This window comes from Oncorhynchus kisutch, linkage group LG27, assembly GCF_002021735.2.
Source record: "Oncorhynchus kisutch isolate 150728-3 linkage group LG27, Okis_V2, whole genome shotgun sequence".
Lineage (NCBI taxonomy): Eukaryota > Metazoa > Chordata > Actinopteri > Salmoniformes > Salmonidae > Oncorhynchus > Oncorhynchus kisutch.
This window is the reverse complement of record NC_034200.2, coordinates 15053947-15079157: the sequence shown is the minus strand read 5'-3', so window position 1 is coordinate 15079157 and position 25211 is coordinate 15053947. Positions and strand designations below refer to the sequence as shown.

Here is a 25211-nt window from a genome sequence, read left to right as displayed (position 1 = left end):
CACTGATTTACTTTGCAGACGAAGACTGGGGTTTATCTGCTGCAAGATGGTAACGAGGAGCCTTTCAGTATTCGACTGCACTTGGCTAAAGACATTCTGACAATTCAAGAGCAAGATGTCATCTGCGTGTCAGGAGAAGCATTTTATTCGAGTGTAAGTAACCTGCCATGCCTGTCACATAAAATACCACGCATTGACATCATACGGCTCTTTTACAGACACTCCAAAAGGCTAGGGCCGGCATTGACTGTATGTGTGGGTATGAATGTGGATACGCTGACCTGTGAGCCTCTGCAGCCCCTCATCATGAGTTCAGATTTTTTTGTGGCCCCCACCCTCATCAAAGTTGCCCATACCTTCTGTAGATGGTGACACACACACACACACACACACACACACACACACACACACACACACACACACACACACACACACTATATCTGGGGTAACAATATAAAGATATTGACAATGGTACAGGGTGTGAATGACCATATGCACATGTAAGAGCTACTTCAGTCAATTGTAAAACAATTGTAAAACCATAAATCAACATTCATATTAAAGGGTGTTTCAATTACAAGAACAACATCATGTCAGGCGAGAATTACTGTAAATTTGGAACCATGAGAGTGAGGTGTGAGCATGACTGATGAGATTATACAATAAACAGAACAAGAGCCAGACACTCAACCTCATTAGTCCATGCCTAAGCATGTCTCAACCTCATTGGTCCAGCATACACACCCTGTACCTGGTTGTACTCAAACATGCTCTGGCCCTTACATTAACTTGATGTACTTACATTAAGTGTGTAATGATACGTACTGTATGCACAGAAACAGGAGAGACACCCATGTCTCATATCAAGCACCATTTAAAAAGGGACCTTTCTTTTATTACTTTCCTTGTATTTTTTTATTTAACTAGGCAAGTCAGGTAAGAACAAAATCTTATTTTCAACAACAGCCTAGGAACAGTGGGTTAACTGCCTTGTCCAGGGACAGAACGACAGATTTTTACCTTGTCAGGTCGGGGATTCGACCTTGCAACCTTTCGGTTACAAGTCCAACGCTCAAACCACTAGGCTACCTGCCGCCCCGATATATACGGTGTATCAGTCAGCTCTGTTATTCTTTCATTTGCATCTACGGTAAAACTTAAAGTAAAGTCAAATTAAACTCTAAGTATCGCCATAATAAACACGGTCTCTTTAATCTATCTGATTCCTTGCAGGAGAGAACTGTAACCATCAGAAGACAGACGATTGGAGGTTTTGGCTTGAGCATTAAGGTAATTTAGATTGCCATTGATTTGTTGTTTTCTCCCTATTCTATCTTTTAATTGACTTTCACCTAATGCAATTGATCTTTTAAAACCACAATTGATTCATATCAACAGTAGACTAATGGAGTAGCCTATGCGGGAAGACACAATAGTTTCTCTCTTTTTTCCCCTCTGTTTCTTTCTCTTCCTCTATTTGTTTGTGCAACAAACTACATAACTATGTAAATCACCCCCATAGGGAGGAGCGGAACACAAAATCCCCGTTGTGATATCAAAAATATCAAAAGAGCAAAAAGGTAAGCTCTTTTTTAGTTCTATGTATCCATTTCATTATGCCTTACCAATTATTATTTCTTCACCCAAACATAATATATCATGTATTGTCTGCAGCTGAACTGTCTGGGTTGCTGTTTATCGGAGATGGGATCCTCCAGGTAAGCGATGATGATGAGTATCGTGACAGTTTCTTCTTCCTGGTGTCGTTCAGTGTTTGTACTACAGGTCTGGTTGACTTCTAACCCCTTCAAACTCTGCTGATGGATCACTATGCGATATATGAGTGCACTGAGCAATGTGTTGGCATGGCCAGGAAGAACGTAGTGTACATTTGCAATAGAGATCTTCGTTGCAACTGTCACTGTCAGCTTTCATTGTTTTGCAGCAATGCTATTTTTGAGCACGGATGCCAGATATGTAAAACGCACTTGATTGCTGTTCTACGAATCAAGGACCCCGTTTTCAAACACACCTTCAATGATGTTAAAAAATAAAAGCATATTATGCACATCCTCAGTTTAATGGATCTGATATCATTGTTACTAACCACAAGACTGTTTGTTTTTAGATAAATGGAATCAATGTTCGAAGCTATCGCCACGAGGAAGTGGTAAGAAGCTGACAACTTAATATCTTATATTTCACTGCAAGCTGCAACACTTGCACCGCCACCTTATCTTGTTTCACCTTTTCGACCTCATCTGTGGGACCCCTAAGATCTGTTTTATACCTTTTTCCCAGTTTGTATGTTTCAACCTCCCAAATGCGTGAGGCCGCATAAATCTCCCAGGTTTTCAACCAATATCTAATCTACTTGTTCTAAGAAGGGAATTTGCACTACATCCGTCATCCAAGTACGTGTTTGAAATGAGTTTAAGACTTTAAGAAGTCCAATGGCAGTGTTGACAATTCTCCTCATTTCCCTTTCCAGGTGCAGGTTTTGCGAAATGCCGGAGAGGATGTCACTCTGACTGTTTCTTTCTTGAAGAAGACGCCAGCTTTTCTGAAACTGCCCCTCTGTGAAGACTGCACATGTACGCCTATCTCAGAAACCTCCAAAGAAATATCAGAGCTGAAATTGTGTTATTTTCACCAAGGATGTGATGAGAGGAAATGAGAGGAAGATTAGAGAAAGAACCTTCTCCATCTACACATGGATTATATGATGCTTCATGCATCGTCGGACTGTTATTTGGTATATTATGGAAATAGAGCTGGAAATAAAAGTTGTTTTGAATATTGTTATTACCTGAAATAGAGCTAGATAGAAAAGTTCCAGTGAATATTGTACCAAGGCTGAAGAAGCGATAATATGACTTTTTTTTTATGACTTCTGAATGTCATTCTACTCCCAGGTGTTCCAAGTGACCAGAGCAGTGGAACGTCCTCCCCTCTATGCGACAGTGGCTTACACCTGAACTATCATCCTAACAACACGGTACAGTTCAACATTCTCATTTCTACATAACTTTCAGCCATATCTCTTCTCTCTGTAATTCTTGAAACATGGCCAGTAGGCTGTTATTCCACAGTGGTATTCACAGGCAGACGGTGACAGTCCGGGTGCTCTAACTCTTTCTCACTCTTTCACTGGGCCAGAGAAAAGTTAAAAACAATTATTCAGTAGTTCCACAATGGCTTGTACTTATACAGCCTCTGCTGCATCTACATCTACCCGTATGAATCATGTACAGGCCTGGGCTGTTGACATCTTAGTAAGCCATGGGAGATACTATATGAAGTGCCAAACGATGAGGTGTTCCATTCTCTGTGTGTATAAACTCCTGCAGGACACACTGTCCTGCTCATCTTGGCCCACGTCCCCTGGGCTCCGGTGGGAGAAGAGATGGGTGGACCTGCGCCTTATTCCTCTCCTCCACTCTCGTCTGTCACAGCACGTCCCCGGCTCTGACGTCTGCAGGTACAGTGCTGTGCTGCAGCAGGGGGACTGGAGACCACTTGTTGTAAAAATGCAGTCATGGGCCATTTTCTGGCACACTGTCACTGCTGCTGAAGGTTCAGTGACCCCGGTGCCTCTGCTATTTGAGAGGGGTCCCCTGGTAAGGGACTTTGGTGACTCTGTCTTAAAAGGACTTGTCTCCTGTAAATACCTTGCGATTATTCAAATTAGGAAGTCAGACACTGGCAGTTTTGCTGCAAAGCTTGCTTGACTGTTACTTGTTTCTCTTGAATGTATAGTGATTCTGATTTCTATAGGAGAAATGCATTTCAAGTCATAGCTGTGGATGGGGTTTGCAGTGGGGTTATCACGTGCCCCGCTGCTGAAGACTGCCTAGATTGGCTCCAATCAATCACAACTAACATATCAGCTCTCACCAAGCACAATGTGAGTACAATCAAACTGAAGGCAAAAACATGAGTAAGATAGGTAGATTTTCCATAGCCTTCAATATCAACAGGTTTTGGTTTTGAAAAATACAATAGAGCACTGTATTACTACAGTAATATGGATTGCGTGTGGCTGTAAAAGGGATTTAGTGGTCACGTTTCGGAGGATGCATGACTCGACCTTCACTTCTCCCGAGCCTGTTGGGGAGTTGCAGCAATGAGACAAGATTGTAATTGGGGAAAAACAGCTAACTGTATCAATAAATGTGTCAGATGTATCGTATAAGTCACATACTCTATATATATGAATGTCATTTAATACTATGGGGCATGAAAACATCCACTTATTTTTTTAGAGCCGTAGGTCACAATATCAGAGTTGGCTCTTGGAGACAGCAACGGCATACACTTATAACCCCAAGCTAACTAGGCATTTGTATCATCTATAATTCAGAATGATGCATTATGCAATAATAATAATGCCGAGAGGTGGCAAGCAAATTGAAAAGAACTCTGGAGATAGCAACTGTGTCCTATGCTCCATTTCTCTGTTTGGACATCTTGGAAAAAGCTTCCTCTGGCTGGGTGTGTGGGGAACAAGTTAGTGCTTTGTTTTACTTCCAGATGGATAGTGCTCAACAAACAGGGTCAGGAATGTGTGTGTACCAGTCAGCTCTGTATCTTACTGGTTGGACTGTCCTCACTTTGTATCCTCCTGACAGAAAGCAAATTAGAGGTTTTGTTTTTTAGTGTTGCTATCTCTGAGCAACAAAGAAGATTTTTCCAAATGAATACCATGTCGTCCATTAGTATTTAATGAGTAAGTGGACCTGGTAAAGATCAGGCGAGGAAGTACAAAACTACAGAGTTTATTTTCTTTCCATTCGCTCTCGAAGATGCTTCTTTGAAGATAGGCTAGCCAGCCGTGTCGATGGTTCCAAGTGGTGTGATGAGAGTCGCGTAATACGATGGTTTGAGCAGAGTAGTAGAATGGCCCCACTTAAATTCGCTTTTGAAGATACTTTACTTGGGACAGCTAATCAGACGTACCAGTGATTGTCCGGGAGGTGAGTTTATAGTCTCTACCTCGTATTGAGATTCACTGTTCAAACCACTTAAAACGTGCAGCTGCAGTTTGACGCTTTTGTGGTCTAGTATGTCAATTTCTTAACCCATCATGTTATACAGTTTGTTCGAAATGGACAGTTCCATCAAGATGACACACTCTCTGAACTCACTCGGGGGCGGTGACTACTTACTCTGCACAGTTATAACAAACATATCTCAAATCACATCCCTTTAACAAAAACACTTTCACAATTGTTCATATTACATGCACAATGCATAGTATGGAAACTTTGTACATTTAGAAAGCATATACACTACGTTAGTCTTTCCTTTTTAAACATTTTTAATGACATCACAAAATAACAAACAAAATAACATTAGTTTTCTATAGAAAACACCTCTGACCATTCCCCACGTTCTATGTTAGAAATATTGTTTAAGTAGTTGCTTTTGAACGTGTTAGAGTTTCAGCAGAAAAAAGGTCTGTTGAGACAAAGCACATTCTTTTGGTAAATTTGGAGAGGGATACCTGCATCTTCTCCCCTTGATTTACAAGACATGAGTTGTCAATCAACATTAGTTCTTTCCTCCCCCTCTGCGGTTGAGAGGGGGTCTGATTGAAGTTATTCATTGCAAACCTGATCTGACCTATTTGGATTCTTGTGGACTGTCATGACACTGGCTAATGCTAACTCCCACTCAGATAAAATCCTCCTTCTGTCCTGGGTGGGTGGTTGGAGTACTGCTGAGAGTGTGGTTCGGAATGTAGTAAAGAACATCAACACCTAGCATAGTATTAGCAACCTCTAAGAAATGTAATTATAATGTAGCCTAGGGGCAGTGTTAGGGAGAATGGGGAATGGGCTAATGTGGAGTGGACTAAGTGAAGGGTCACACTGAGCATAATTGTCAGGGATTTCCTCCTCTTCTTCCGAAGAGGAGAGGCGAAAAGGATCAGAGGACCAATATGCGGCGTGGTAAGTGTCCATGGTTCTTTTAATACGTAAATGTACACATGAACAACTGACTACAAAAACAAGAAACATGAAAACCCAAAACATCCCTATCTGGTGCAAAACACAGAGACAGGAACAATCACCCACAAACACACAGTGACACCCAGGCTACCTAAGTATGATTCTCAATCAGAGACAACTAATGACACCTGCCTCTGATTGAGAACCATACTAGGCCGAAACATAGAAATACCCAAATCATAGAAAAACAAACAGACTGCCCACCCCAACTCACGCCCTGACCATACTAAATAATGACAAAACAAAGGAAATAAAGGTCAGAACGTGACAATAATACTGACAAGTCACTGTCACTACTGTACAGTGTGGAACAGTGGGTTTTCTGGCTGCCACCAATTTGCTCCCCACCCACTTCTTACAGTACCAAGACACATGGAAGAAGTTGTCACCTGGATATGATTATATTAGTCTCTCTAAAAATGGAAGCTTGGTTGGTAAGTGAGAAATGAAGAATGATTTACAGTGGCTGATCTGCTCATTGTGTGCAACACTAACATGAGTTAGTAGACATGTCTGTGGCAGACTTCCAACGTCTTTCAAAGGCACTGGACAGGTCTAGTACTGCATATGGTTTTCCGTCCCAGAATAAAAAGGCAAATCTCACCATAACATTGAAAAAATAAACATTGGCTCCTCTCGTGGATCACTGTAGAAACGTACCATTTTGGAAATGAGATGTTGTGAAAATGAAAATAGGTAGGTAGGCTAGAGAAAACACTGAATGTATTGGAAAGATTTTAGATAGTATTTGAACCCCAGTCAGAGCTGCTAATACCCGTTATCTAACAGAATGTTTACATTTCTCTCTCTCTCCATTCCTCGCTCTCTCTGTAGCTCCCTAGCTTTTACTTCTCACAAATGGTGAGAGCGAGAAAGAAAGAAAGAGAGAGAAAGAGGGAGCGAGAGAGAGAAAGAAAGAGGAAGCGAGAGGGTAAAGAAGAGGGAGAGGGAGAGAATTTTTTGGAACAGCTTCAGGTCCTTGTTGAAATGACTCTATCCATTTAGCAATTTACATACATTGAATACATTAAGTAGTTTCACTTCAACAGTGTTCTTTTATGTCTGTGGGGATAACATAATAATGTTGTAAATAGAGAGAGTTAGCCGTTGGTTTTGGTGGGCCCATGCTAGACTGAGTGTGTGTGCGCTTCTCAAAGAGGAGCATATTATACTGGTATGATGATACTTAATGAAATGTTATACAGCCAACAAATGGTGTTTCAGTGACTAACCAGTGAGTAAGAGGTTATTATTTCCGTAGTAATAAATACGCAACATAAATAATAGTCTCTGGACTATAAAATCAAGTGCTACCAAATGTAATCTTTGTGTATTATGTTGCAATGAGTTTAATGTTTGCTTTTACAGGTGAAGAAGATAAACAGAAACTTCCCAGTTAATCAACAGGTAAGCAGCTACTCCTACTCCTACTCCTACTCCTACTAGGCCTACTACTAGTAGTAGTAAGGCAGTACGGTCCGGTACATCATCCCAGTAAAATAAATAGTGGGGGTACCTGACCAGTAAAACATGAGCCTATCACAATTAATACAACATGCCCAAAAAAACTATATGCCATTACCCTATTAGTTAACATTACTGCATATCAGACACACTAACAATTTGTGAATTGACTGGAAACCGGGTGGTATACACTCCAAATTGCGTTGTGGTTTAAGGAGAACACTTACGTCTTGAGTGGCTGAGACGCTTGTGACAAGGCGGAGATAAGTTGCCAGGATCGAGACGCACGTGGACAACAGTGGATGATGTATCAATTCAGGCTAAGTGAAGGTCTAATGACATTCGCAGAATTTCATTATACTACACGTAGGTGTTTTGTAACAGATCTCTCTTTCCATTCATCAAATTGCAAGTGCAAAGTGCACTGTTGGGTTTTGGATGCTGTAATTATTTTGTGAGTGAACGAATGTGCACGGGTAGCCTACATGAGTGCCTTTGTTAATTGACTGGCTATGTTTAAGCCACGTTAAAAAGGCATACAGTAGGCGTTGTGTCCATAAGGCTAGGGGAAGCTAAGCTTTAAATTAAATTGCCCAAATTGTATAGCCTAATTAGCTTACTCCTTTCTATACAGAAATTAATATCACGTTATTCAAAAATGGGCAACTATACCAGAAAGCATGATTTTGCCACAGAGAATCATTCGCTTAAAAAAAAAGAAAAAAAGAGCTGTTGATTGTTTTAAATCGCATAGCCTACAGTTGGAAGGGCCCACAATTTGGCCAGTGTGCGCTGCGACTGTCAGTGAAGAGCAGAGAGACCCAGCCAGGAATATTGCAATATTTAAAAATACAATTGTGGAACAACTGTTTGGAAAGCAAATCGCTATTGCTGTAAAGAGATCCAATCTGTCTTTTAGTTATCAAAATGAACTTAATTGAGCAAACAGTAGCCTATCTTACTGGCACCAGAGGAGAACGTCGGCCATATCCTCCAGAGTAGGCTACCCTGTAATTTTTGTGGTACACTTGGGTGGTCCGTACCGGTAAGAAATTAAATATACTTTCACCCCTGCTACTAATACTACTATTTATACCTTACAAAATAATCCTCAACATTGATATGAAATTGTCATGACATGGTATTTTATTCAATGCATTTTTTTCAAGCACAGTTTCAAGGTTTAAAAAAAAATGACAGACGATGCCCGAAAGATGCTTCATCCAATTCGTCTCCACTCTACACGGTTTACTGTACTAGAAGGCTCTCTGAATGTCAATCCAACCTGAATGCACAGAACACTGGAAGAATTATCACTGTGAAAGAAATGTTTGTTTGTCAATTTATCCCGTAAGGTATCGGTTGCCAACTGGCGATTTGACATGAAAATAAAATGTAATTCATTTATTCATTCATTCATTCCAACCAGGTTTGAGAGTCCACAGAAAGGCCATGGGTGACTGGCAGTGCCAGTGGCAACTATTGCAGATGGAGGGAGAATGTTTGCATCATAAATTCAAAGCAAAGAGAAATCATCAGGAAGAGAGGACAACAGGTTCCCTTGGTCCTCACTTGAGCAACAATCCCTCCATCAGCCTAGACATGGATAGTGAATTAACTGTTTTTATAATTAATCCATCTCCAGCCCTCAAATGACAAAAGCATGAAATCATTTGACATCCCGTATCGTCATGGCAATTAAAGTACATTAGAAGAGACCGACTGCTCATGCTGGTCCTGAATCTTTCACTCAGTGTTTTCATCCATTAAGATGTCCATAGAGAGAGAGAAATGCAAGCAAACATTTCCACTGGCTCGCTACAATCCTCCTGACTGAGATAAGTGCAGAAAGACTTGATGCCTGCTGCCTTCCCTTTCCCTAAAAAGTGTTTCTCTCCCTCACCATTTCCATTTCTTCCACTCCTTCTCTCCCTCTCCCTCCATCTCTCTCTTTCTCCCCTCTATATCCCCAACTCTTTCTCTGATAGATTATCTACATGGGCTGGGTAGATGAGAAGGAGCAGGACTCCGTTCAGGACCGAATGTATTCATCACAGTTCCTTGCCTTGAGGGGTTCCTCACTCTTCAAGTTCTCAGCACCTCCTGTACGTTTTATATCCTAATTTCCCTTTAGTAGCAACGGTAACACTTTATTTTACAGTCTGTTTTAAGCTGGTACTTACCAGTGGTGTAAAGTACTTAAGTAACACTTTATTTTACAGTCTGTTTTAAGCTGGTACTAACCAGTGGCATAAAGTACTACTTAAGTATTTTTTTTTGGTATCTGTACTATTCTATTGATATTTGTGACAACTTCACTACATTCCAAAATAAAAGAATGTACTTGTTACTTCATACATTTTCCCTGATACCCAAAAGTACAAAAAGTTATATTTTGAATGCTTAGTAGGACAATAAAATAGTCCCATTCAGGCACTTATCAAGAGAGCATCCCTGTTCATCCCTACGTCCTCTGATCTGGCAAACTCACTATACACAATTGCTTTGTTTATAAATTATGTCTGAGTGTTGGAGTGTGACCCTGGCTATCAATAAATTTAAAAAACAAGAACATCTTGCCATCTGGTTTGCTTAATATAAGGAGTTTGAAATGATTTATACTTTTACATGTAACTAGGCAAGTCAGTTAAAGAACAAATTCTTATTTATAATGATGGCCTAGGAACAGTGGGTTAACTGCCTTGTTCAGGGACAGATTTCTACCTTGTCAGCTCGGGGATTCGATCTAGCAACTTTTCGGTTTTTGGCCCAACTCTAACCACTAGGCTACCTGCCGCACTTTTGATACTTAAGTATATATCAAACGGAACACTTAGACTTTTACTCAAGTAGTCTTTAATCCAGTGACGTTCTCTTTTACTTGAGTCATTTTTTATTAAGGTATATTTACTTTTACTCAAGTAGGACAATTGGGTATTTTTTCCACCACTGGTACTTACCTGGTACTTCACTTTGAAACTGTGTCAACAATGGATACTTTCTGGTACTTACAGTACCAGCGAACTACCTGCTAAATACCGGGCTGTAAAAAAAAAGGTTACCACATAAATGTATCTAAACTAGTTTCTGAAAATGTGTCAAATGTTTTTGAAAATGTGTACATTGTTGTCCAGCCTATAATGAGTCCTACACACATTTTTCACTTTTGTTATTGTCTATTAAACCATACATGTATCCAGCTGGACAACAATTATAATTCCACACCTGATTGATGACCGTCTGTGGCCCCTTGCTTTTCATTTGATTGATCATTATTACTCCATCAGTATTATTATGTTATGCCAACCATATCAGTAATTGTGTTTATATCCACAACTCAGAATATTAGTTATTATGACAATTGTTTGTTGGTATTAAACTAAAATATAGAGTGAGATTGATGTTGAGATAGATGTAGGTTTATCCCAGAGGAGCCCCCAGCTACCCCTTACATCAGCGGAGGTCCAATTTCTAGCTCAACCACATTAGTGAGTTTAGGTTTTTCCCTAATTTTGTTTTGTTCCATATTCTGTTTGTGCTCCCTATAATAAGTTGCTGTGGGTTTTTCTTTTAGTTTGTCTTTTTGGAGGTAAACCTAGTGGGCAATGATCCTTCTCATTTTTTGGGGCACTGAGCGAATTTCAGGTCGGCTAAGCGCAAACTTAAAAGTTCTGAAAATTCTGTGCAACTTCCAGCCTGTAGCTGCTTTAGGTTACAGTTTTAACCGTGGCTAGTGTGGCTATTTTATCCTAATGTACAGTGCATTAGGAAAGTATTCAGACCCCTTGACTTTTTCCACAATTTGTTACATTACAGCTTTATTCTAAAATGGATGAAATAGTTTTTTCCCTAATCAATCTACACACAATACCCCATAATAACAAAGCAAAAAACTGAAATATCACATTTACATAAGTATTCAGACCCTTTACTCAGCACTTTGTTGAAGCACCTTTGGCAGCAATTACAGCCTTGAGTCTTCTTCGGTATGACGGAACAAGCTTGTATTTGGGAGTTTCTCCCATTCTTCCCTGCAGATCCTCTCAAGCTCTGTCAGGTTGGATGAGGAGCGTCGCTGCACAGCAATTTTCAGGTCTCTTCAGAGATGTTCACATCGGGTTCAAGTCCGGGCTCCTGCTGAACCACTCAAGGACATTCAGAGACTTGTCCTGAAGCCACTACTATGTTGTGTTGGCTGTGTGCTTAGGGTCATTGTCCTGTTGGACGGTGAACATTCACCCCAGTCTGAGGTCCTGAGTGCTCTGGAGCAGAATTTAATCAAGAATCTCTCTGTACTTTGCTCGGTTCATCTTTCCATCGATCCTGACTATTCTCCCTGTCCCTGCCGCTGAAAAACAACCCCACAGCATGCTGCTGCCACAGCCATGCTTCACCGTAGGGATGGTGCCAGTTTAGCTCCAGATGTGACGCTTGGAATTCAGGCCAAAGAGTTCAATCTTGGTTTCATCAGACCAGAGAATCTTGTTTCTCATGGTCTGAGTCCTTAAGGTGCCTTTTGGCAAACTCCAAGCGAGCTATCATGTGCCTTTTACTGAGGAGTGGCTTCCGTCTGGCTACTCTACCATAAAGGCCTGATTGGTGGAGTGCTGCTGGTTGTCCTTCTGGAAGGTTCTCCCACCTCTGTCAGCTCTGTCAGAGTGAACATCGGGTTATTGGTCACTTCCCTGACCAAGGCCCTTCTCCCTCGATTGCTCAGTTTGACCGGGCGGACAGTTCTAGGAAGAGTCTTGATGGTTCCAAACTTCTTCCATTTAAGAATGATGGAAACCAACTCTGGGTCTTGTTGTTCCTGTATGCTCTTTTATGTTTAGATAATAATTGTATACCTGTCTTGTATACCAATACACCATTCTTGTTTGTGTTTAATAAAAAATATTTGAAACAGAAAAAAAAATATCTGAAAAGACCTGTCCCTCTACACAATCCTGTCTCGGAGCTCTACGGACAATTCCTTGCTTTTTGATCTAACATGCATTGTTAACCTTATATAGACAGGTGTGTGCCTTTCAAAATCATGTCCAATCAATTCAATTTACAACAGGTGAACTCCAATCAAGTTGTAGAAACATCTCAAGGATGATCCATGGAAACAGGATGCACCTGAGCTCAATTTTGAGTCTCATACAAAGGGTCTGAATACTGATGTAAATACGATATTTCTTTTTTAAAAAATTTTTTATGCATTTGCAAAAATGTCTACATACCTGTTTTCACTTTGGCATTATTGGGTACTGTGTGTAGACTGACGAGGGGGAAAAAATAGTTTCATTGATTTTAGAATAAGGCTGTAACGTAACAATATGTGGAAATCATCAAGGGGGTCTGAATACTTTCTGAATGAAACGTAGGCCTACGCGAGGGATCTTTCAGTATTGAAAGTGGCTAATATTGCGTTGATTAGATCACAATTGCAAGAGTAAAGGGAACCGTTGATAGTGTTAACAAGGAAAACTCTAGAACAGTGGTCCCCAACCTTTTGAGTCAAGATCACATTGTGTTAAAATGCAAGCCGTGATTTACTGCTGATATTTTGTTTTTAATTTTAACATTAGCAATTAAAAACAGTACTGTAGCAATGAGATTTGTGCAGTAAGCTATAGGCCCAATACATTATCAAATCTAACTTGATTTGCCACATGCGCCGAATACAACAAGTGTAGACTTTACCGTGAAATGCTTACTTACAAGCCCTTAACCAACAGTGCAGTTCAAGAAGAAGGACATATTTACCAAGTAGGCTAAAATAAAAAGCAGTCATAAAAAGTAACACAATAAGAATAACAATAACAAGGCTATATACAGGGGGCACCTGTACCGAGTCAGTGTGCAGGGGTACAGGCTAGTTGAGGTAATCTGTACATGTAGGTGGGGGCAAAGTGACTATGCATAGGTAACAAACAAACAGCGAGTAGCAGCAGTGTACAAGAGGGAGGGGAGGGGGAGGGGGGTGTCAATGTAAATTGTCTGGTGGCGATTTTTATGAATTGTTCAGCAGTCTAATGGCTTGGGGGTAGAAGCTGTTGAGAAGCCTTTTGGTCCTAGACTTGGCGCTCTGGTACCGATTGCCGTGAGGTAGCAGAGAAAACAGTCTATAACTTGGGTGACTGGAGTCTCTGCCAATTTTATGGGCTTTCCTCTGACACCGCCTATTATATAGGTCCTGGATGGCAGGAAGCTTGGCTCCAGTGTTGTACTGGGCCATTCGCATTACCCTCTGTAGCACCTTACGGTCAGATTGCCAACCAGTTGACATATCAGACGGGGATGCAACTGGTCAGGATGCTCTTGATGGTGCAGCTGTAGAACCTTTTGAGGATCTGGGGGCCCATGCAAAATCTTTTCAGTCTCTTGAGGGGACTGAAAAGTAAAACAATAAGAATAACTAGAATAATTGGAGTTGTGTTTGGCCATGCAGTCGTCAGTGAACTGGGAATACAGGAGGGGGCTAAGTACACACCCCTGAGGGGCATGTGTTGTTACCTACTCTTACCACCTGGGGGCGGCCCATCAGGAAGTCCAGGATCCAATTGCAGAAGGAGGTGTTTAGTCTCAGAGTCCTTAGCTTAGTGATTAGCTTTGTGGGCACTCTGGTGTTGAACGCTGAGCTGTAGCCGATGAACAGCATTCTCACATAGGTTTTCCAATTGTCCAGGTGAGAAAGGGCGGTGTGGAGTGCGATTGAGATTGCGTCATCTGTGGATCTGTTGGGGCGTAATGCGAATTGGGTCTAGGGTGTCCGGGGGGATGCTGTTGATGTGAGCCATGTCCAGCCTTTCAAAGCACTTCATGGCGACCGATGTGAATGCCACGGGACAGTACTCATTTAAGCAGGTTACTTTCACTTCCTTGAGGACAGGGACTATGGTGGTCTGCTTTAAACATGTAGGTATTACAGACTCGGTCAGGGGGAGGTGAGAATGTCAATGAAGACACTTGACAGTTGGTCCGCGCATGCTTTGAGTTCGTGTCCTTGTAATTCGTCTGGCCCAGTGGCTTTGTGAATGTTGACCTGTTTAAAGGTTTTGTTCACATCGACTACCGAGAGCGTTATCACAAAGTCAAACAGAACAGCTGGTGCTCTCGTGTATGCTTCAGTGTTGCTTGCCTCGAAGCGAGCATAAAAAGGCATTTAGCTCGTCTGGTAGGCTCGCGTCACTGGGCAGCTCGCATCTGGGTTTCCCTTTCTAGTCCGTAATAGTTTTCAAGCCCTGCCACATCCGACGAGCGTCAGAGCCGGTGTAGTAGGATTCAATCTTAATCCTGTATTGATGCATTGCTTGTTTGATGGTTTGTCTGAGGGAATTGTGGGATTTCTTATAAGCGTCCGGAATAGTCTCCCGCTCCTTGAAAGCGGCAGCTCTATCTTTTAGCTCGATGCGGATGTTGCCTGTAATCCATGGCTTCTGGTTGGGACATGTATGTGTTATCACCGCATATTGTCTGCCAACGTCTTGTTGTTTGGGCCATTTAAAAAAAATCTGATTTCAACATTTGAGGTAAACAATATGATCACACTGGTAATAGATCCATTGTTGTATTACTTGTGAGGCACAGCTGAGTGAGCATTTAAATATTTTAATTTTAATTACATTTTACAGGGCTGATGGTGCCTTCATCTGATGGTCAGTCTCAGCGGAGGGAGAGAGCAGCAGACTGAGGGTCCACCTCTCAACATCCCTCCACTCTCCATTTCCTCCACTGACACTGACCAAAAAAGGGACATCGTCTTTCAACTAATGGTGAAACTCCAGGCGCACCACATTATTTCTGCCTCATGCACAAATTAATGTTGTTACTCCTATGAACAGAGAAAGTGAAATATTCCTCGATACTAAAAAAGAGCAAGCCTATAGATACACTTTCGTACCCATTCATTACTGCAGCAGTGCTTGTTTTAGCGCTGAGTGGAAATAGGAAGAACGCTCAAATGTGTGGCTTATTAAAGTGTTCAATCTAAAGTATTGAACTTAAGCAAAAACAGCAGCCCTTTGCTGTATTCGTTGACAGTCAAGGCAGAGTTTGTACCTTAAGAAACATTAAATTGTTAAAAATTGCAAAAGTTGCCTACCCGGTGCGCAGGGCAGCTGATTCGGGTGCACCTAGCTTCAACAGCCCAATAGCATAGAACTTTTTGTTGTAGACTTTCTGTCACTGACAACCAACATAGGTGTTATAAGATTGTTGAAATCGGTGTGAAAGTTGCATAAACACACATGAAAAAAAGAAAACCAGTGACTTTGATTCGGAAGCATTGTGAAAGACCCAACTTGGGAAATAAAATATAACTGTACGAAGGCGAATCTGATCATCATTGCAAAGCATTATGACATCAGTGTGTTATCTGTCCATCCAGAAGTAGTGGTCGAAAATGTACTCAATGCTGCTTTGGCGCTGAAGGAAATACTCTCAGAGAGAGGCTGATGAAAAGGGTGATACGGGTGGTAGAATAAACCTTGAAGATGTGCCACAGTGGGAGTAGGAACTAAAAGGCAAAATTAGAGCAACAGAAATTTTAGTTTGAGTCCAAGAAAAGGGAACTTGAGTTAGAATACAGAAAAGAACAAGAAGAGTGTGCAGCAAGACCTTTTATCAGTTGCGTATGAACCTTTTGTTTCTGATGGGTTTGTGTCTCTTCAGAGTGGCGATGATGTTAAGCAGCTGGTGAAAATACTGCGAGACACTGGGGCAGCCCAATCCTTCAGTTTGGAGGGTGTTTTGCCTTTGTCTGTGTTCCCAGTTCCCAGTTTTTGCTGTTACACGTGCTATGTTTAAGAAGATTGCAGAGAGCAAGTCTAGTGTTTGGGAATGTCAGCTATCGCACCATGTTTAATCTGTCTGAGACCTTTGTGTGGTCCTGATTTCAGTAAACCTCCTGAGTTGACCTCTCCTTTGAAAACCCCAAAGGTGAGCGAGTTAGTAGGACCCCTGAAAGAAGATATTCAACTGTAGGGAACCTTAGGAAGCAGCTAATTGCTGAACAGAGAAAATATGCTTCCCTCTCCTGTCTTTTTGTTGAGATAGATCCAGAGGAGGAGTTTGATGAAGTTCTCATGGGTCACTTTGACAGAGATGGTGTTCTGATGAGGAAATGGCATTCTCAAGCCACTTCTGGTCCAAACGATAGTCCCAGTGTATCTCAAATTGTCGTTCCAGTTACACTCTGACAAGAGATACAGAGGTTGGCTCACGATGGAAGTATGGTAGACCATGTTGGGGTGAACAAGATGTGTGATTGTATCCTGCGTAACTTCTTCTGGCCTGGTCTGAAACATAATGTAGCATTTGCCAGCTGACTGTTAAACCGAACAAAACTCTGCCTGTGGCACCTTTGTAGCCTATACCTGCTTTTGACAAACCTTTTAGCAGGGTTCTGGTGGACTGGGTTGGTCCTTTGCCCAACCATTTTCTCTTAACCATCATGTGTGCTGCCATTCGTTTCCCCAAGGCCATTCCACTAAGAAACATCATGGCTCCCAGTATTGTTAAGGGCCTTGTGAAACATTTTTCAACATTTATATCCTCAGATAGTGCAGTCTGAATAAGGTTCAAATGTAATGTCAAAGATCTTCCAGCAAGTGCTACAGAAGTTGGGTGTTACCCATTGCCCCTCCGGTGCATATCATCCAGTCACAAGGCGTTCTTGAGAGATTTCATCAGACTTTCCAGTCAATGTTGAGAGCTTACTACTTTGAGTTCGAGAAAGACTGGGATGAAGGGATGCCTCTAGTGCTATTTGCAGCACAGGAGGTTGTTCAGGAGTCTCTCGGTTTCAGTCCGAACAAGTTAGTGTTTGGACTTTATGTGAGAAGCAGTGAGGCTCCTCAGAGTAGAAGGGGAGGACCATCCTCCTCACTAAACATTTAAAAAGTTATCTTTTTAGATAAAACTATACTTAATATAATCACGTCACCAAATAATTGATGAAAACACAGTATTTTGCAATGATGCCTCAACAGTACTCTGTAGGGTAGTACCATGGTGTAACCGGGAGACAGCGAGCTTCCGTCCTCCGTGTACATCGACTTCAATACAAAACCTAGGAGGCTCGTAGTTCTCACCCCCTTCCATAGACTTACACAGTAATTATGACAACTTCCGGTGGGCGTCCTCCAACCAACCAGAGCTGTTTCAGCATGAACTGACATGTTGTCCACCCAATCAAAGGATCAGATAATACATCTAGGACTGAAAGCATAAGCTACAGCTAGTTAGCACCACGATGCATAAAATATAGTGAGTAGTTGAGATTTTTTTTGCTGCTTTATTACAGCTTATTTCCTGCAATTCTATGCATTCTTCCATGTCTTATGTGCGTTTATATGATACCAGGGGTCGATGCCCGAACTAGTTTTTTGGGGGGACCCGCTGTCCGTATTGACCCCGTTCTGCGTCTGGATCTGGTCTGAGGTCCACCAGATATGGGGGACTAGGTTGTAGCAACCTCATGATGGGTGTAGGGAAAATTAGAGTATCATGTAGTAGCCTAAACCTATCGCTGTTACATTTAACTGGGTGAATGGAATATGAATGACAGTCATGTTGTAATAGAAATAAGGCTAAGGTCATGAAAAAATAAATAATAATCATCCTCCCTCATCTTAAACGGCACTGACCGCTACTGGTCAGAGGTCCATTGACCTTGCTGAGAGAGAGGTTGTTGGAGGACAACACCTCAAACATGAAAACAAATCTGTTGGAGCACTGAAGCACTTTTCAATACAGATTGCAGCTACACCACACCTGTGAGTTTGCCAGTGAGAATATGGAGAATATGGGTCACTGTTGCAAGCTCACTATTCAGGCCCTTACACCATGGAGAAAAACATTTATAAAATGGATGACCTCATCACCACACCAGAGCACAGAAAGAAAAACCCACACCAACTTAGGATAGGGAGTAAAGAGAATATAGAGCAAAACAAACAGGGGAAACATCAAAACTCAGGCTTCTTTCTTAACTAAAGTGGTTGAGCTGGAAATCTTACCTCAGGTTTAGCTCTCCCAACATCTCCTTTCCCCTGATGCACTGGGTCAGCAGCTCTTAAAAACCAGCTGGTCCAGCACAGGTGGTTAACGAGGTGAATCCTATCAGTGCGCACCTCAGCTATCATGCTAACATGCTAACCAACATCGAAGTGGAGAGAAAAAACAAACCCGTAACAAGGGTGAAAATGGGAACACAGAGTGTGCAAGTAGGACATAAAAGATTAAAGTGAAGGAAACTGAAACAGACCAATGTAATTACACTTCAAAAAGATTTCAAAGGGACCCATCTGAATAGATGACTAAAGGGTATTTAATGTGTAATGTTGCAGGTGACCACATGGGACTGGACGAGGGCAGAGAAAAGCTACACTGTGTATGAGATCATGTGTAAAGTTTTAAAGGTATGTCAACAACTTTTACGCCTGAGGTACTGTATTTAGAAAGTGCTGAGTAGCAAATGTCAGGGTCTGTGTTTGAAAGATGACATGAAAAAGAGAACAGATCTGTGCTATGTGTCCTTTGTCATTTTAATGGCAAGAGTTGTGACGTAGAATGTGTGGATATTGCACAATTTCTACGCACATTGCGTCTTTGCAAGGCTAGAATTTATCAATTTATTGACCACTGGTTTCGCTTTCATATGACAGTGCAAAACAGTAAAACTCAAAATGCTGCTATTGGAAGCAGTTATACTTTCTGAAACTCTGGCTGGTATCATTGACATTTTCTGCAATGCTCTTTCACGAGTGCATTTGGTATGCACAGCAGCATGTCTCGGCTGGGACGAGGGAGTTGACACTTGATTTTGAAATCCTCACAGCAGCAACAGCAGCTCCGCTTATTCATTTCTCACTCAGCCAGGTTCGTCGTCACATACTGAGTGAGCTGGTCATTTGCGCCGTGCACATAACTGGTTATTTCTATATGTATTGTCAGCTTTGTCCCTCCGCCGATAACACATTGAATTACAAATGTGAAACAGCATTTCTCAACATGTGAAACAGATTTTCTGAAAATTCTCAAATGCATGTTGATTGAATTCCACGCAATGTCTGTCACATCCCCTTAGTGTATCACTGGGTTTCTTATCTGCATACGGTACAGTATACAGTGCCTTTCAAAAGTATTCATCCCCCTTGATATTGTTCCTATTTTGTTGCATTACAACCTGTAATTTAAATAGCTTTTTCATTTGGATTGCATTTAATGGACATACACAAAAAATAGTCCAACTTGGTGAAGTGAAATGTAAAAAATGACTTGTTAAAAAAAATATATAAAAAATTTAAAACGGAAAAGTGGTGCGTGCATGTGTATTCACCCCCTTTGCTATGAAGCCCCTAAATAAGCCCCTTCAGAAGTCACATAATTAGTTAAATAAAGTCCACCTGTATGCAATCTAAGTGTCACATGATCTCAGGATATATACACCTGTTCTGAAAGGCCCCAGAGTCTGCAGCACCACCAAGCAAGCGGCACCATGAAGACCAAATGAGCTCTCCAAACAGGTCAGGGACAAAGTTGTGGAGAAGTACAGATCAGGGTTGGGTTATAAAAAAATCTATCAGAAACTTTGAACATCCCACGGAGCACCATTAAATCCATTATTTAAAAATGGAAAGAATATGGCACCACAACAAACCTGCCAAGAGAGGGCCGCCTACCAAAACTCACAGACCAGGCAAGGAGTGAATTAATCAGAGAGGCAACAAAGAGACCAAAGATAACTCTAAATGAGCTGCAAAGCTCCACATCGTAGATTGGAGTATCTGTCCATAGGACCCCTTTAAGCTGTGCACTCCACAGAGCTGGGCTTTACAGAAGAGTGGCCAGAAAAAAAGCATTGCTTAAAGAAAGAAATAAGCTAAAACATTTGGTGTTCAGCAAAGGGCATGTGGGAGACTCCCCAAACATATGGAAGAAGGTACTCTGGTCAGATGAGACTAAAATTGAGCTTTTTGGCCATCAAGGAAAATGCTATGTCTGGTGCAAACTCAACACCTCCCATCACCCCGAGAACATCATCCCCCCCCAGTGAAGCATGGTGGTGGCCGCATCATGCTGTGGGGATATTTTACATCGGCAGGGACTGGGTGGGAAACTGGTCAGAATTGAAGGAATGATGGATGGTGCTAAATACAGGGAAATTCTTGAGGGAAACCTGTTTCAGTCTTCCAGAGATTTGAGACTGGGATGGAAGTTCACCTTCCACCAGGACAATGGCCCTAAGCATACTGCTAAAGCAACACTTGAGTGGTTTAAGGGGAAACATTTAAATGTCTTGGAATGGCCTAGTCAAAGCCCAGACCTCAATCCAATTGAGAATCTATGGTATGACTTAAAGATTTCTGTACACCAGCGGAAGCCATCCAACAACCCCAAAATATTTTGGATCTTCAAAGTGGTAGGCATGTAGTGTAAATCAAATGGTAAACCCCCCCCCCCCCCCCCAGGTTGTAAGGCAACAAAATAGGAAAAATGCCAAGGAGGGTGAATACTTTCGCAAGCCACTGTATGTGTGGCTTGTGCACATTATCAGCATGATATCAAGATATGGGTTCAAATCATATTTGAAACATTTAAAATACTGTACTTGATTATGATTGAGCTTGTCAGGAGCAACGGAACCAATAGAATTGTCCCAAATGCACAAACCCCGCCCATCTGGCATTCCAGGCAGGCTCAATGAAACCACTCAAAGCATTTAAAAGAAAACAAATACCAATTGAACCCATGTGTGACTGGCATTGAACGCAGGCATGACTAACATGGTTCTCTCAGGACAGTGACCTCTTGGACAAGCGGAAGCACTGCTTCAGTGTCCAAACGGAGTGTGGGGAGGACATGTTCTACAGCGTAGAGCTGGAGTGTGAGCTGCTCATCTGGGAGAAGGCCTTTCAGATGGCTACCTTCCTGGAGGTGGAGAGAATACAGGTACACAATAGATGAGAGGCAGAACTTTTTCATAAATCAATTTCCAGGCAGGTTTCAACGCCCCCCAAAGCAACATCCAAGCTCTCTGTCATCAAACTTGTCACTTGAAACCAATCAAAACCAAACTCTTTTAGGTAGGGGTGGGGAGTGAGGCAGAGCTATGTGGGAGGGCTCATCCTGCTTAAACAATGGTAGGAGATAAACCGATAAGTGATAAAGAGAACCAGTGGCATACTCTACTATACAGGCCAAGCTTGCTCATCCTCTCACAACAACTGATGTATGTGTGTTTAGCTGTGGAAGATCATGCTGTCTATTATATATGCCTCTAGTGACTAGCGTCTTGCATTGTTTCCCCTCCACAGTGTAAAACATACGCTTGCATCATGGAGAGCCACCTGATGGGACTGACCGTAGACTTCAGTATGGGCTTTGTCTGTTTCGATGCTGCTTCAAAGGTAAGTTACATTACTGGTACATCAACTTTGGACATTTACCAAGTCTGAGAGCCACCAGAACTACTCCATTAGAATACATAATGTGGACAAACGGGACACATCGACAGCTATGTTGTTCTCTGTTTCTTGGCCTAATTCCTACACAGCGAGGCATATTATTTTTCTCTCCCCAGAGAGTCTTGCGGTAGCCTAGGCTACTGCTGATAGGCAGGGTATTGTTTATCAAAACAAGCATGAAATTACAATTCATATTTAAACGGCAATTGTAAAACTATACACATGGTGGGGAATGTTTAATAATTTAATCAGATAGGAGACCGGCCTTGTTCTGCACTCACAGGATTCAGATCTGTGTGGAGCCCCTAGGGGGAAGAGTGTTGCTTCCTATTGTATTTTGTACATGTATATCTTGTTTTGTATGGAATGTGAATAAATGAATTAGCATATTTTACTTGTGTAAATTCCTTACCACGGGCAAATAAACGTACATTCTATTCAAAAGACAGACAGTGATACAGAGGGAGAGCTCGATCTCTATTGACACAAATGAAAACCGACTTACCCAATGTTGAAAAGTCAGGCTACTGGTTTAGAACAAGGTGACGTGGACGCTTTCACGTTCTCTAGACAGGCCAAACAAAATGATTGACAATTAGGAGGAAGTTTATCATCACTCTGTAGGAGATTACAATCGTCATTCACAACAGGATGTCATCTTCCAGGTGTCTCTACAATCCACACTGTGTTTCCTGCTGAGGTTATGACTTATTATTATAAGTACACTGTCTGGTACATTTTCAAATGTTAGGTGGAAAAACATTATGGGAACCATTTAGCTTTGCAATTCAGTTATATGATAATTATAGGTAGCTAATTTAAGAGGACTAATCAGGATCAAATAGATAGATAAACAGCTAGTTTACCATAACGCTTGACTCCATCTTAGTTGGAGAAGATAAGCTTCTTTATAAACCAAGTCCAACCACATTTACTTCCTTCCCCTATATAGGCAGTGCTATGGAGATACAAGTTTTCCCAACTGAAAGGGTCCTCTGATGATGGGAAGAGCAAGATCAAATTTCTGTTCCAAAATCAGGACAATAAAGCTATTGAAGCCAAGGTAACAAACCTCCCTGACTCTGTAAAATCCTCTCTGTGAAATCAGCCGATACAGATATCATATTTGTATCATGTTTTCTTAGCCATTATCACCTGATACCAATGTGAACAACGATGTACTGTATTGTGCATTCATACAATTTCTGTTTGTATTATTATACCAAAACAATGAAATACTTACCGTCCATCTTTTGTTTCCCAGGAGCTGGAATTTTCAAACCTCTTTGCCGTGCTTCACTGTATCCACGCGTTCTTCGCTGCCAAAGTTGCTTGCCTGGATCCAATGTTTCTGGAGAGCCGAGGTGCTGCGACGACCACGGGGGGGTTGGGGGTTCCCACTCTCACCAGTGTCTCCTGTAACGCACAGACATCCCAAATCAAATACTCTACCTGACAGAGCCTGTACACCCCCTCTCCTTCCCTTCCCCTGAGTACTCCCTCTCGACACTGCACTTTCACTACATCGTGGACCAGAGAGAAGGAGGAGACGAAACAAACGAGTATGTTGTACTGTCATCCACTGAACAAAGACATGTGAATCCAACATGTAAATGGAACTATTATTGGCAGACCTCTTTTTTTTTCTTCCAAGAAAGACACATTTTATATTTTATCAGAGAAAGGGATGATAACTGTGTGCACTTTAGGAACTGTACATTGCACTGTACTTCAAATGACTTTCTAATATGGAGGAGTGAACGCAGAACCAATGAATGGAGAATGGATGACAAAACAATTCTCAATTTAGTTTTTTTGTCTTTGGGTAGGACCTCGGACATAAATTCACAATGATTCACACGTTGTTATTCACACTGCTGATAAACATAACACAATCTTATTTCCACAATCTTATTTCCATGGTGAAAATGGAGGCAAACTGTTTTCTACAATATTGTGTCATTTTCTTGAAGGTTCGAGTGTATTTTCCTTGAACATACACTGAGGACTATGAACAAAAGAAGATTTCAAGACAATTTGAATTCTGATGATTATAGCAATTTTAAGGACGGTCACTAAGTTAATATTGCCAACATTTATCACGGGAAGTGTTAATTAGTCATACAGAAATGTTACTAATTCTTTTCATCACTTAAACCGATTGATTTCCTAATAATCATGAATAATTATTAGATTCATGATTATTGAAAAGATGGGAATGTAAACTACAGTGTTACATAACTTAATATTTTTTATTGTGCGGTTGTATAATGAAGTTGAAAGCACTTCGTTTTCTCCAATCTATGTTATTTGATTTATCTGAAAACATCCTTTTAATTCAACAAATAAACGGCGAAATGTGTGCTCATTATGGATTATACACACATGTATACACTAATCAACCCTATGGCACCTTTTAATTCTGTGTTCTTGTCATATAGATTATTGTTGTTGCCCCTGAGGTAGTTCCGATATGCTATAAATATAAATCACATCATGTCAAATTATATACAAGTTCCCTTTCAACAGAACAGAAATGAATGGAGAATTTCAGAGAAGAAATGGCTCAGGTTTTGGATGTAAGCACAGCTTTTTTTAATGATGTGGAGGAGAGGAAAGGGATGAGCGCTGCTATGGTGAGTCTGTCAGGATGAGGGGCAGCCGAGAGGTGTTTTTTAATCAAGGCATTCAGCGAAGAGTAATCTCTAACCAACCTGGTGAGGACTTGTTTTAAGGGCGGATTCACAATCATTAAGTCAATTGAATCATTGGGAAGGATTCAGACTAAGTGCTAGCTACAGCCAACACAGTCAGCCAGATTCAGAACATGTGGTTGTGTGAAAATGTCTTTACCTATACTCACTGGAAGATATTACTCTTAATACAACCTGCAAAAACTGAATAAACCCTTTCTGTAATGTTGTTTTTCTTTCGTTATCTTTCTTTAAGATGTAAATAAAGGTTGACATTCAAATGAATAAAAGGAAAGTAAGGACTATGTATAATATTACTTGAGGATTACTTGAAAGGATTAAGACATTTATTAATTGGATGTCTTCAACAGAGACTAAATAGTTGGCACCTTTATGCTCTGTTTACCAAGTTCAATGATGATGACCCATGGTGAATTTTGAATATATATTTTCTATAATATACTGAACATGTAGTGTTGGTAACATGTTTCATTAGCTGAAATAAAAGATCCCAGTAATGTTCCATATGCGCAAAAAAAGTGTATTTCTTTCAAATTTTGTGCACACATTTGTTTACATCTCTG

General features: G+C 41.2%; 1 protein-coding gene and 1 long non-coding RNA gene across 2 annotated transcripts in view; one reads left to right on the top strand and one right to left on the bottom strand.

The window, feature by feature from the left end:
* LOC109872266 (gamma-1-syntrophin) overlaps window positions 1-25166 on the top strand; it is a 62200-nt gene extending 37034 nt beyond the window's left edge. The window contains exons 4-19 of the mRNA XM_020463444.2: window positions 19-153; window positions 1234-1290; window positions 1523-1580; window positions 1675-1718; window positions 2129-2170; window positions 2492-2594; window positions 2916-2998; window positions 3351-3481; window positions 3778-3907; window positions 7383-7421; window positions 9467-9583; window positions 18815-18886; window positions 21267-21419; window positions 21785-21877; window positions 22887-22997; window positions 23199-25166. Coding sequence (XP_020319033.1) covers window positions 19-153; window positions 1234-1290; window positions 1523-1580; window positions 1675-1718; window positions 2129-2170; window positions 2492-2594; window positions 2916-2998; window positions 3351-3481; window positions 3778-3907; window positions 7383-7421; window positions 9467-9583; window positions 18815-18886; window positions 21267-21419; window positions 21785-21877; window positions 22887-22997; window positions 23199-23390 — 1560 coding nt within the window. The 3' untranslated portion in view covers window positions 23391-25166. The remainder of the gene's footprint in view (window positions 1-18; window positions 154-1233; window positions 1291-1522; window positions 1581-1674; window positions 1719-2128; window positions 2171-2491; window positions 2595-2915; window positions 2999-3350; window positions 3482-3777; window positions 3908-7382; window positions 7422-9466; window positions 9584-18814; window positions 18887-21266; window positions 21420-21784; window positions 21878-22886; window positions 22998-23198) is intronic.
* LOC109872267 (uncharacterized) lies at window positions 21286-23291 on the bottom strand. Its single transcript, XR_002252432.2, has 3 exons — window positions 23178-23291; window positions 22440-22500; window positions 21286-21398 (listed from the first exon to the last, which is right to left on the bottom strand). It is a non-coding gene; the product is annotated as an uncharacterized LOC109872267 (long non-coding RNA).
* Window positions 25167-25211: the final 45 nt, after the last annotated feature.